Genomic DNA, 14,271 nt, shown 5'->3' with positions numbered 1-14,271 from the left:
AAACTAAGCTTTAAAGTCAATTGTTGTCAACAGGTACATTAAGATTTCAAAGATAAGTGTATTTTTTGTGTGACTATGGTTTATGATAAAAAAGGCTACGGTGATTTTATTGTCATAATTTCCATTGTAACTATTAAAAAAAAAACTATTTTTGTGAGAAGATCAGAAATTGGAAAAAATTAAATATTTCCTTTTTTCAAGTAGAGTTAAAGCTGTTTATTCCGCATAGTTCCGCTGTAAAACTATATTTGGGTTAATCTGTCAAGTGTTCACTTTAAGGTAAATCAAAAACATCTTGCGCATTTTTGCGACCGCCATACATTTTTTTTCACTTTTCCAGTATGACCACACAAAAAAAAAATAAAATATTTCCTTTTTTCAAGTAGAGTTAAAGCTGTTTATTCCGGATAGTTCCGGTGTAAAACTATATTTGAGTTAATCTTTAAAGTGTTCACTTCAACGTAAATCAAAAATATCTTGCGCATTCTTTCGACCGCCATAAACTTTTTCACTTTTCCAGTATGACTTCTACTTTTTCAGGAAAGAAAATTTTTGAAGAATGGGTAAAAACTCCCAAAATACATTGCGAAAATAAAAGTTGGTTTTTTATAATCGTTCATATATTTGAACTCATTTTTTATATGATTCATAAGTCAGAAGTGAACCCAACGTGATTTATTAATTTTGTCCAGTTATATTTGCGATCTACCACACTGTGCACCGGCTTTATATTTTTATTGTATGGTCCTCTATATCAACTTTTTAATTTGAAATTTCAAGATAAAAAGTACCAACTTGCTTCCCATACAAACGGTACCATCGTGCGTATATTGGCTGATAATGAGCGGAGTTGGATAAATGGGCGTGGCACCATCCATATCAAGTAAACAGTTATTTTCGGATATATGTAGAATTATAATTGTGAACCAATTTATTATCAGTGCATGGAGTCTAACCAAAAATGGGACGGATCGGAACAGGGGGGTGTGGTACCTCTCATATAAAGTAAATAGTTATTTTCGAATATTTGGAGAACTATAATTGCGGAAGTCTTAAAATGTTGCCCGAATATCACCCCTATTATTTTACATAGTTTGGCTGAAAATGGGCTGGATTGGATTAGAGGGCATGGAAGCTATCATAAAAAGTAAATAGTTATTTTCGAATATCAGGAAGAATGAGAATGTATTCATACTTTATATTAAACTATTTCATAACACGTTAAGAAGTTTAACCAAATATGGGAAGGATCGAAACAGGGGGTGAGTCACATCCTATACAAAGTAAATAGTTAATTTCGAATATGTGGAGAACTATAACTGTATTTAAACTTTATATGAATCAATTTCTTATTTCTGTTCGGAGTTTAGATAAAAATGGTCGGTATCGGAATAGTAGGAGTTGTGAGAGTCGTTAAATATTGTGTAAACTACGTTGATGCCAGTGTCCTGTTATGCCAATTATTTTGATCGGAGGGATATAGTGTGATTATCAATACCTAGCATGTGTTACTTTGGTACCATTTTACGTATTGCAAATGAGTGGTATCAGACATAAAAAGTAAAAGTCTAACTGGGTCAAATCGATCAAAACGATCTCGGTGGCCAGTTCACATCACCTCTACATGAGATGACCATCAAATCGCTCATGTTTAATGTCCAATGTGACATAACCCATGTCTTTGGTGTCTATATTATCCAATTCAGGTCAAAAAAGTCGTTCTCCACGAAATATGGATCGATAGCGCCATCAAAAAGAGATTTTTTTCGGGATGCATTGGATGCTATTGGATCTCATGTGGATTGTTATCGCCTCAAATTCTACAATTTTGTTTGTTGATGTAACCAATCATTCGGATCATTGCCCGAACAACAGATCCATTTGGATAAAATAATTTCATCATATGTACTTGTAATTGAAAGCTATATCCGCCCATGGTGGTTTGGCAAAACTGAATAAATTGCAGCCAGTTCGACAGATGTAGCTTCAACAATATAGCCGCTATCAACAACCAAAGTTCGGAAGTCCCTATTTGAAGATCCTTTATTAGAATGTGCCGAATGATATACTATCACAACACAAACATAATAGGGCTTTGATTTTTAAAAAGATCTATCTAGTTCAGCCGACTTAGTTCATTTTATATTTTTATAGCTAGAAAACATCGACAACAACTAGATAGGTAACTGAGAGCCAAAAACCTAAGTCTATTGTCAAAAACCTAATTCATGAGAATATATTGCATGTATTTTGTTATTGTATCACCCGTATGTGTGAAAAGAGAGTAATTTTTCCATATATTTTCCATTACTCCTTCCGTTCTATGTGTTTATTCTATGCTAGAAAATATCATTATTGAGTAGTAACATACAAATTGTTTATTGACATTATTAATTTGACACCAAATATAAAAGTTTGCACATCCCTTCCATTTAAACCATTTGACCAATAACGCATTTTAACATGATCGTTCGTACTCATATGTAAATGTGGCGTATACGGTAAAATAAACATAAAAATATTTGTCTTATCAGTCTTAATCATCAGCAGCAGTCTTAACATGATGTGGGTCTCATACAAGCAAATAAATAATAAATATTTTTAATATCACCGACGACCAACGATCATGTCTCCAAATGAGAGAGCGTCCAGTGTCTCAGTGATAATTGGTGCAAAGCATCGCTAGAGAGACACAAACAGAAAACGCATCCAATAAACCAGCACGTGACTTTTTTTGTTTGTTTTTTTTTTATTAATCGAATAAATGCCGTGAAATTGGTTTATTCTTTTAGTTTATTTAAATAATATTAAAAATGTCTCATCCCATTCACTTCTTTTAGTTTTCGTGGTTCGTTCGTTGTTGGATTTTTGGTAACTTGAGATGTTGTGGCTAGAGAATTAATAAAAAATTATATAAAAATGGTAATAAGCGTAAAATTTACCATTAAGTTATGAGATGTTTGCGTGCATTTAGTATATCGTCTGTGGCTGGATATTTTTTTGGTTCAGAGGCCTACTGTGAAGTTGTAGTCATGCAGCAGTTTACATGTACCAGATATCTTTGGCATCATTATCCAATGTTTTACTATGTTTATGAAGATATTTCAACGACTTAAAAATACGCTACTCATTAGTGAACATTTTAAGGCTGAATTAATAGGTTAATATCCTAAAGAAGTTATTAATTCGTAGGTATTTCATGTGTATGACAATATGAATATTTTGAATTGTTGCTGAAACTGTCAACATTGGAGTGACATTTCCAACATTGATTGAATACATTTTATGTAGTTGGACCCTAAAGAAAGGCTGATTTTTCAAATAATCACACATTAATTTTGATATATTCGTATAAAGCAGATTTGTTGCTTACAAATATTAATCATTGTTACCAATTATTTCCCATTTCATCACTCCACTGTATAGAGTGTAGCGTACTAAATTCATATATTCCGATTCTTATCTGGAATAAAATCATAAGACAACACAAATACATTTTATTCAATAAACACTCTCTCACAAACACAAGCCACACTCACATTATCCGTCTTCTCCACCTCCGCTATAACAGCCGTCGTTACCGTTGTTGTCGTCATCGTCTACACATAAAATTGATTAAACGGCGATTAATCATAATCTTCTGTTTCGTGTCATCATTGTCATGATTATTGGTCTCCATGTTGGTGGCATTACATGTATTTAGTGTTCCAAACTCCTTTGGTGGTAGTGATAATTGTTGTTGTGCTGTTGTTGCGTCTTGTTTGTTTTTTTTTTTTTTTGTCTTAACGTTTAGTTCTCATGTTCCTGAAGACTGCATAGTTTTGTGTGGCAGAGACAATTTATGAACAATCCAACATAATAAAGTGTTAACGGAACGAGTTATTGAACGAGTTATTAAATCACATCTGAGTATCACATAATTCAAAGAAATAAAAAATACAACAAGACCCAGACAGATTTTAACACAGACATAAATATTTATTCTGATAAATTTGTATAGACAGAAATATTTCGTTTGTTATTTATTTATTTTATTGTTTTATACGAGTTTTATTGTATTCGATTAAAATTTAAAATTTGTTTAACACAGAAGCTGCGATTAATTATTCAGAAATTTTATTACTACATACAAAATGTTATAGGTTTTTTTTTTTTTTAAATTGGCCATGAGGTAGATATGGCACAATTCGACATAGGGATACATCTGCCAATTACACCGATTAACTTGAAAACAAAGTTTTCGATTTAGTTTCATCAACAATTCAGCCCATTTTATGAAAAAAAATTCCCCGGGAATTGTTTCCCTTCACTCATTTTTCCTATTCAAATTCTATGTTAATAAAACGAAAAGGGAAAAAACTCCCGGGGAATTTTTTTTTCATAATTGGGCTGATTTTGTTTTCATTTATCGATCATGTTTGACAGTTAAATTTAACATATGATCAGGGACAGTGGTATATGTTGTTCTATGGTGACCGAAACCAACTCATCATCCAGGAACGTACTTTTTTGATTCCTTTTTTTTAAGTAAAAGCAATAAAATTTGATTATATTGGGTGTAAGACTTAAAAATGCGGGATCTACAATAGATTGCGTTAATTTAGAACGCGGTTTTGAATAAGTTATTTGTCATTTTGAAGGGTACATAAATAACTGTCATTTATTCTTACTTAGTTATTGAACATTATAATGTAAAAAATGTTTTTTTTTTTGCTTCGAAATTGTCGAATTCTGTGCCAAACAAAGCGTCATATGCGGGAAGTTTTGCTTTATTTATTTAATTTAAAAAAAGTGACGAAAAAGCACACCGATTGCTTACCAAAGCTTATGGTGAATGTGTTCTATCGTGGAGATTTTGACGCGGAAGTTAAAGATCGTTCAGGCCAGGCAAACAATTTTAAAGACCATGAATTGGAGGCATTACTCAATGAAGATTGTTGGCAACAAGAGCTTGCCAAATCAAATGGGAGCTAATCATGCAGCAATTTCAAAACGTTTGCGAGCAACAATATTCATCCAAAAACAGCGAAATTTGTACGAATTTAATCAGAGAGATTGAACGAGCTTGAACGCTATAAAAGATAATCATTTTTGCACCGAATCTTTATTTGCGATGAAGAATGGATCCATTACGATATCCCGAAGCATAAGAGATCGTATGTGAGGCCCGGCCAACCGCCCTATAGTCCAAACCTTGCCCCGTCCGAATAATATTTATTTCGATCGATGCAGAACGCTCTCTCTGGTCCTTCTACCGTATTTTTTTATTAACATTAGGCCGCCTTTTTTGCAATTTTGCGATTTTTAATACTCCCAAGGTCTGAAATTTTTCTCAATAATTAAAAAATTATATGTTAAACATTTGAGAAAATTCGAATAACGTTTAGAGCATAGAGAATTATACATAGAGACCAGACACTCCGATTTGTCAAACAAAAATACAACAAATAATATTTCTTATACAACAACAAAATACATTGTCTAGCATGTATTTTGTTGTTGCAAGAGATAGGTTTTTGGCAACAGACTTAGGTTTTTTGACACTTCCGCCTCGTCTCTATGTTACTCTATAGTTTAGAGTTTATACATTTTAGTTGAAGTTTCATGAAATAATTGTCATGAATTCAGAGGTCTTGGATTGTAAGCTTTTCGTTCAATTGTTATGAATTGTGTCTTAAATATGAAGAGTACATACTACTTAGACATCGCTTCACTTCAGTGATTCTTTTTAAATGTTGCGCATGTAAATGAGTAAATCTTTGCAGTTCCCATTCACTAATAATTTGGTATTGCTTCGGAAATGTCAGTATTATAGTTTCCTTCTATTGTAACAAACTTCCTACGAACTCAAGTTTATAATTATAGAAAACCACAAACAATGTATTTCCAATTTATTTTCGCTATTTTAGTTTTGCCAAGTATTTAGCACATGTAAAGAGGATCTATTTAATAGTATAAATAATTGTATCCTTCCAATAGTTATGAGTCCTTTTATCTCACATAAGTGTGAGATGGAAGTGCAAGAGGCAGCTTCATTTCATAAATATATGTTTTATTGAACTTTACATAATTCCAGCAATAAACCAATCATCTACACTATTAATATGGATTGTACTTCTTGTAAAAGTTACCACTACCATCCATCCGCCTATCCTTCTTCTCCTTGTTCTCATTATTTGCCACCTAAAGGTGAATTATGAAATAAAGTATTCATAATTTCGTTTATGGTTTACAAATCGCTACAAACACAACATCGTTTATTGATCCGATCAGTGATCACGTGTTAAAATTTATTGATGGTCGAAAATAAAAACATACGCTACGATGTCCTGCTGTTCGGACTATGAGAGTCAATACGTGTGGTCGTAATACTCAAACAGAAATTGTTGTCAGACCAATAAACTCAAACACATATTCGTTACACTGATAGAAATAAACATTTGGTTTTAATAACACTGTTTAACAAATTTAGACTTATTGATTGGAACAGAATAGCAACCCTACACATAGAAAACAGATTCGTAATAGCAACCAAATTTGTTGTCAATCGCATACACTTATAGTCCAGCTGGTCTGAATTTTTTTTTACAGTGTGTCAAAGTTTTAATTTTTTGATCGAAAGTAGCATTATACTAACTGAAAAAAATTTTGTAAGTTAATATCTGAGAGAATTCTTATTGTAAGAGTTATATCGTGGAATTTTATGGGGATCATTTTTGTGAAGGATCCTAACCATCTATCTATTCTCTTTAGGGGTCAATTTGACCCTTTTTTCGAGAAATTCAAAGAAGGTCCTTTCAAAAAGGACATTTAAGGATTAACATATTCTACGAAATTTTTGCCGTAAAATTTCTTTACGCTAAATTAGCAAAATTACACGCCACCTTGGGTCTCACACTTTTTTAAAAAATCGCCAAAAATCTATTTATAATCCGAATAAGCTGATATTTAAAGTATAAATAGTCCTAAAGAAGATCTACAAAAACGTTCATACACAGGTCAAGATTTATTTAGGTTTATTTATTTATTTTTTTTAATTTTGCTCGATCTTTTTTTAGTTTTTTAGATACGGAGGTTAAAATTTTTTTTAAATATCGTCTATATTTGCTATAAAATTTCGAATACTGCTATAAAATTTCGACCCCCACTGAAATTTTCCTGCAAAAATTTTCGTAGAATATTTCAATCCTTTTCGAAAGGACTTTTTTTGATTTTCTCAAAAAAGGGTCTAATTGACTCCTAATGAGAGGAGCTAGAGGGTTAAGATCTTCCATAAAAATAATCCCCATAAAATTTCATAATATAACTCTGACCATAAGAATTCTCTCAGATATTAACTTATACAATTTTTTTCATTTAGTATAATGCTACCTTCGATCAAAAAATGAAAACTTTGACCCACTGTCAAAAAAATTCTGACCAGGTGGACTATAAGTTTATTCTACAAAAATTATCTACTCAACATGTCCTTTCAGAAGTATAGGGTCGCTATTCTGTTCCAAAAATGCTGTTGGAGAATGTAATTAATTGAAATAGTCCTAAAGGTGAGTATTTCGAAAAATTGTAATTCGAGCTCTTGAAATATACTTTTGATCACAAAGACTGATTTTAAGGAATTTAGAAGATCTCACTTTGGATACTTTGTTAAGATTTCCCATAAATGTATCCTACTTTTCTCCAACTGCATTAAAGTGTATAAAATGTTAAACATTTATGCCTGCCTTCCTTCCTGCTGCCATCGAACCAAGCAACCAGCTTTATGTGTCAATGTTGTTTTTCGATTTGTTCGTTTTTATCACGCTTATTCTCGTAAATTATCTCATATTTTCACTCTTGTAGTTCTCATACTTTATCCCAGGATCTTTTACATTCAAACACATTCTCTCGTTGGCACCAACTTTAAATTGTGGGTACAACTTTGCATGACTGCATGTAAGCATTTGTTGCACATTGGGAGTTTGTGTTGTGTTGCAAATCTGTTGCATCGAATTCTGGTTCTATGTGTTGTTTTATCCTGTGTTTGTATCTGAGATTCGAGATTGTTTGCATGTTATCTCGTCATTATTGACACATTCCTTCCAATAGTTCTGTTTTTGTTTTGGTTTCCTTAACATTTTTTCCTTCGTATATGTTTGGCTCTGTGGCATGGATGTCAATAACGTTTAAGTACTGCATTCATGAATTCATACATAAATAGTCAGTTTGTTATGAAATCCATTGAAATTTATTGAAAATTGGCGTAACATATTCGACTTTGTGTCATAAAGTAAATTTGCTTCGCTTTGAGTTTGAATGCATGAACTAAGTATATTTTGTATAATGATTGGTTAAATGGTATCGATTCGTGTTAGTACATTTCCAATTGAATCTTATTTAAGAGGAAGTTTGACAAATTGAAATAAAGTATATCAAATCTGTAATTTATTTTGCTCTATTTTTCATTTCAACAAATATACAGAAGAGCAGATGAATGTAAATCATATGTAGTTTAAAAATTAAACAGAAAATGTTAAAAAAATAAATTAAAAATGCAACATCGAATTTGATTAAAGTTAATTACTTAAAAAAGCGATAAGCGATACGATGAAAATTGTTCGTATTTACGATAACGATTTTGACCTTGAACACCACCATATTTCTGAGGAAATGCTTGCTGGAGACAAGACAAAACACCACGTGTCAAATATTTCTTAGATGACCAACGACATGTACATGGTGGAATACAACCTCGACAAACTTCAACGAATTCCGAGTCTGGTGCTAAATTCGGCAAACACTTAAACCGCCATGGTGGCCGGCGATCCAAATCGCTCCAATAACATTCACAAGGAGGCAAACAAAAGCAACGTTGAGAACGTTTACTAGCTAGTGTAGCTGGAGCTGATTTTGCCTTACATGTATATAGATTCGATCTGCGTATACCACCAATTAATTCTGTATATTCGGGATCTTTTTCGAAACCCAACCAACGTTCTAAAATCTCCCAGTGCGAATAGTTTGGTTCTTTTTGACGTATCATTTGCATTTTGCGCCACAGATCAGAACATCGCGCATCTTCATATTTTGCTCCTGTCTTTAGGCGAAATAGTTTGTACAATTCGTGATGGAATTCTGGATAGAGAGTAAGACTACGTCCAAATTTAGTCATTTCAAAATAAAACAAGGCGCGTATGCCTTGAGTTATAGCTTTAATATGATCAAAGTCTTTAATATTCATGGCGGAGAGGGCAGAAGCATCAAGAAGCAATAAACTGTGTCCAGTGATGAGGTTTTCGCGAAAAGTGTTCTGAAATAAAACAAGATTGTTTTAACGAAAATCTAAATAATGAAACTAATAGCCTGTTTTCATAAAATTGATGAATTCCTAAAAAGCAATTAGTCTACAAACGAATTCGTTTAAAAATTATAAAATTAGTTTAATAAAGTCGAAAATAAAATTTCCTCGTTCATTGGTAATTGCATCAGTTGAGAATGGCTGGATATATTTGTAAAATTTTTTCTTTTAATATTCGTCATAGTCTAATTTAGGTTTTTATGTAAAAACGAATTGACCACGCCTACTTTGTTCGATTTATCTAAAATTGGAAAACGGCTGCACCGATATTTTTTTAAATGTTCGAAAAATTGACCACGCCCACTTTTTTCCATATATCTAACGGTCCAGAACGACTGGACCAATTTGGGTAATTTTTTAAAATAATCCACAAAAGTTTTTTACAGAAAGCAAAATTGCTCGCGACCACCAATACGCCCACTTATCAAATACATCTGCAAATATGACATGCTTGAGTTAGTGCAATGAGTATTCCAACGATGAAGTCACGCAATTTCAATAGTAGTAACGAAGCAATTTGGTGCATTTTTTCATTTGCCATTCATGAAGGACAACTGTTGTTCATTAAGCCGTGCATTTCGAAAATGGTCAAAGAGTGTTCTTTACTCAGGAGAATGTATTACAACGAGTTGATTGACCGCCATCTACAACATTGACCAGATTTTTTAAAATGTGCCGCAATGATGACTTAGCCCGAATGTTGCTATACTCCGAAATACTTGGAATCAATCGTTAAAAAATTTAACGGCGGAAACAATGAAATCAAGTTTCTCCTATTTATTTTCCACCGAAGTATTAGGTCGAATTTACTCAATCCATCCAAGAAACTATGAGTGTTTATATTTGATTATAGAGAAACATATCAACGCTAGCGATTGTTAGAGAGTGACACTCGTTGAGAATACACCCTCGGAGATGCTGTGCTTTCGTCAAATGCTCGTCAAATACGAACATTGTTTTCGATAATTATCTCAACTGCTTCTCATCAAACCGACTGAGGTATTATCCGATGCGCCATGCATTTATTTAAGAGTTACGACACGAAACACAATTTAATTGCGATGCCTTGAGGGAATCAGTTCGAAAAAACCTTCCACCGTTTAATCGACAACAAAAATATGTGTACGACACTCTATGAAAGTTGTAAAAAATATAACTGGAGTGTTTTTTTTTTGGACGACCCCCTCTTACTAAAACAACTTTTTTGATCGCGTTGATTTTGGCAACGATACGCTCGAATGTTATTGCACTGCAGATACCTTATTGGCATTGAATAAGCAAAAACTCAATGAAATTTTCAACGTTTTTTAAATTTGTCATTCCAAATAACAAATTGTAAAAAAAACTTGTCAAAAGGACAAGCGTCTGGACATCGAAGTAACTAAATTTTCCAGTTCTGAGGACTTTATAGTTTGCCATTCTTCTGGAAGCTTCTCCTTTAACATTGGTTCGCAAGTAATAAGATGTTTTCGGATGTTCCGTTTTAGAATTTCCCACACGTACTCAATAACATTTGAGTCTGGGCTTTGAGGTGGTGTGTACAATTGTCGCGCGACATGTCGTGGGGCATGGTAGAGTAGCCAATCTTTGACAGTTTGAGACGTATATTTCGGATCGTTATCTTGCTGAAATATCCAACTTTAACCAAGAGATAAAATATCAACTGGTGCTCTCAAATTTTGTTCCAAAATGGATTTGTACTGATAACGATCCATATTATCCTCAATAAACACTAACTTTCCCACTCCAGAAGCAACCATCACACTGCCAACACCATGCTTAACTGTAGCGAGTAAGTTTTTCGGATCCATTGCTGTATTTGTTTTGCGCCATACTTTATCTCTCCCATCACTTCCAAATATGTTATACTTCAACTCATCAGTGAACAAAACTCGCTTCCAGAATTCCATGTGCTTTTCAAAGTGCTTTTGGGCGAATTCCAAACAAAGTTTGCGATCCGTTCGCTAATTTACCATTTTTTTTTATTGTTTTTTATGAATAATTTTGCAAGTTTACATTGCAACAACATTTTTTTTGGTGCATAGTAGGGTATTCGAATTATTATTTTTTCTCTAGTTCGAATAAAACGAATAATTCGAATTATTCGATTAATTTAAATTTTTTTAAAAAAGTAAATAATGAAGTTTTGATGTCCATTTTTTAATATTTTATTGTTAAAGAAAAACAAAAAATAACGTTAAAGTTAACAATTCAAGTATTGATAATGTTAAAAAACATTCGAAAACAAAGTCCATCATTAAATTTTCATCAGAAATATTCTGATCAGATTAACTCCCGAACAATCTACAAAACAATTGACTAGCAAACACTATAGTTTCCGTTTTGGTGCTATGCTTTAAAAAATTTTAGATAGTTGGGCATGATCCTGAATTCAAATACAATATAAATTTATTCATTATTCAAATTTATTCATTAATTCGGGTTTTAAATTGATAACTAATTCTTTAGTAAATTAATTATTCACTATTTCTAAATTATTTATAACAAATTGTACTATACATCAAGGGTATCAACGTTGCCGAATCTTTGCTTAATAAAGTGGTCTTGGCAAATTACACAATAAAGGGAATCTGTCCAAAGTTTGATATCATTGTCAGTGAACGTTTCTAATTTGTTTGTTATTCGATTTATTAAATATTTTGAAACACTTACGTACGCGGTTAATAACATCATTAATTATATGTATATATATATATTAAGATCATGGCCTTCATCTATTTCAATGTAATCATTATAAATGTCATCCTCAATATCACTTTCGACGACCGTTTCAAAATCACATTCTCCATCACATTCAACTGCACTTTAATCTAAGTTAATATTTTGATTATAAATTACGATTAATATTTCACCAGCTAAATAACATACATATATTTTATTCCGTAAATATTTTTTTAATTGGTTCAAGTCCTAAGTTAAAAAATTTGAAAGATTTGTTTTTAGAATTGTAACTTCTTGCAGTAATATTTATATATTTATAGTGATCGAAGTTCCCTTTGTCTTTAGTTTTGTCTTTAAATTTTAAATTATGAAAAATTTTAAGCAATTTAATAAATTTAAATATATATGAACATTATTTTATAGTTTTATTCGATTATTCTACATAAAATTATTCGAATTATTCGTTATTCGAAAATGGCCAATTTTTAAATTGTTCGAATAATTATTCGTAAGAAATTATTCGATTAATCGAACGATCATTAGTCGAATGAATACCCTAGTGCATAGCTATAAAAACAGATTTCAAACAAAACTGCATTATTATTTTCTTTATTTACCGGGTTTTCTCTAATAAAGTGGCAAAAATTGTGGTCGTACGTAGACTTATGTCGACCACTGTATGTTCTTAAAGAAAGTTTTTTTTTAAAAAAAAAAAGAGTTAAGTCACATTTTCGCCAAAAAAAACAGCAAAAATCTACTATTTTGTTGATTTTTAAATTGAAAATCGTTTAGTTTTGGATACATAATAGACATTGCTCTAAAATCGTTTATATATTATTGGTAATTTAGTTGTCTAACTAACAAAAAAAAAATCGAGTCCATTCGGTCCAAAAGTACGACCTATATTTTTACAAAATCGGATCAATGAATGGCAAAATTTTAAAATTTAAATTTTGAAATGCCTATAACTCAGAAATTATAAGAGATAAATAGCACATTTTTTTTAAGACATATCAAAGGTACCCTACTTTGAGCCCACATAGTGCCGCCCCTGGATCATTTGTAGGGCCCATTTTAACAACTTAAACTCCAATACTCCTTGGCTACGCTCACGTCAAATTGTATACCGATGGGACCAGCCGTTTAGAAATTCCAGATTTATTTCCAAAAAAATTTGATTCTGCCCGTTTTTTATATCGTTTTTGTTAAACTTTTTAAACTGAACTTTTTTAATTGACTTTTTGAGGTCAAATAGCACCAATAAATCTGAATATAACTACCTATGTAGCTGATTTTAGTTGGGTAGTTAATAAGGTAACTGTCTCTGTGAAGCCGGTATGAGATTCCAATGCATTGACTACTTTGAACTAGCTATCAGAAAGTATCATTGTAATCAAAAAGGGTCAATTGAACCCCTGCCAAGGACACAAACGTGGTAAAATAACCAGTTACATAGCTAATTACGTAACTAAGTGTCATCCTAAATGATAGGTAAAGTCACTAGTTCGAGACTGTCTTTTTACCACTTATCTAGTCATTTGTCCTGTTTACATTTACAAAATGTATGAAATATTCGAAGATCATTTACTATGTTTTTATAAGAGATCAGCTGATAATGGCAACATGTGAATGATGTTAGTGGGATATTTGTCTGCTTAAGTTAATTAAATCTACCCACCTGATATTGTCTATATCCACAAGCTCTCAACCATTTACAAATATCCTCTATAGTCCAAGTATAAACCATGGGCAAAGGCATGACATCCACCAATTTAACGCACAAGTTCAGCAGCGTTTCCGGTGTACATTTAAATACAATTGGCACATCCGTTTTGTCAAATTCCTTCACATCTGTTTTACCTTGAATCATGGGATTTAAACGGAATTTAAAAGTTGACAAAGGATTTTTATCTATTTCACTTGTGGCCTGAGCCTTGACGTATTTTTCATCTGCATCGCCGTATAAATAACGCATTCCGCCAGCACGTTCTAATGTTTTCTTTGATACAAATCGTTTACAACTAAAAACAAACTATTAAAATATTTATCTTCAACAAAAAATAAAATAACGACATCTTATTTAGGGTTTCTTATACATTGAAACTTGTCCAAAATTAAAACATTAGAATGAAAAAGTTTTCCCAATTGATTTTCTATAAGCGAGTTACAAAACATTTTGTAACAAAAAAAATGTTTTTTATTCGTGCTGCAATTTCCACCAAATAAAAAATCGTTTTTTCCTTAAAGCATTTGGG

At 32.0% G+C, this 14,271-nt stretch overlaps 1 protein-coding gene across 1 annotated transcript; it reads right to left on the bottom strand.

The window, feature by feature from the left end:
• Positions 1–8,410: 8,410 nt before the first annotated feature.
• LOC135952343 (uncharacterized) lies at positions 8,411–14,083 on the bottom strand. Its single transcript, XM_065502232.1, has 2 exons — positions 13,695–14,083; positions 8,411–9,286 (listed from the first exon to the last, which is right to left on the bottom strand). The coding sequence occupies exons 1-2, from the start codon at positions 13,989–13,991 to the stop codon at positions 8,561–8,563; spliced, it is 1,023 nt and encodes a 340-aa protein (XP_065358304.1). The 5' UTR covers positions 13,992–14,083; the 3' UTR covers positions 8,411–8,560.
• Positions 14,084–14,271: the final 188 nt, after the last annotated feature.

The sequence above is a fragment of the Calliphora vicina genome, chromosome 2, assembly GCF_958450345.1.
Source record: "Calliphora vicina chromosome 2, idCalVici1.1, whole genome shotgun sequence".
In the NCBI taxonomy this organism is placed as follows: domain Eukaryota; kingdom Metazoa; phylum Arthropoda; class Insecta; order Diptera; family Calliphoridae; genus Calliphora; species Calliphora vicina.
Note: the sequence above shows the minus strand (reverse complement) of the source record. Positions and strands in the feature narration are given on the sequence as shown.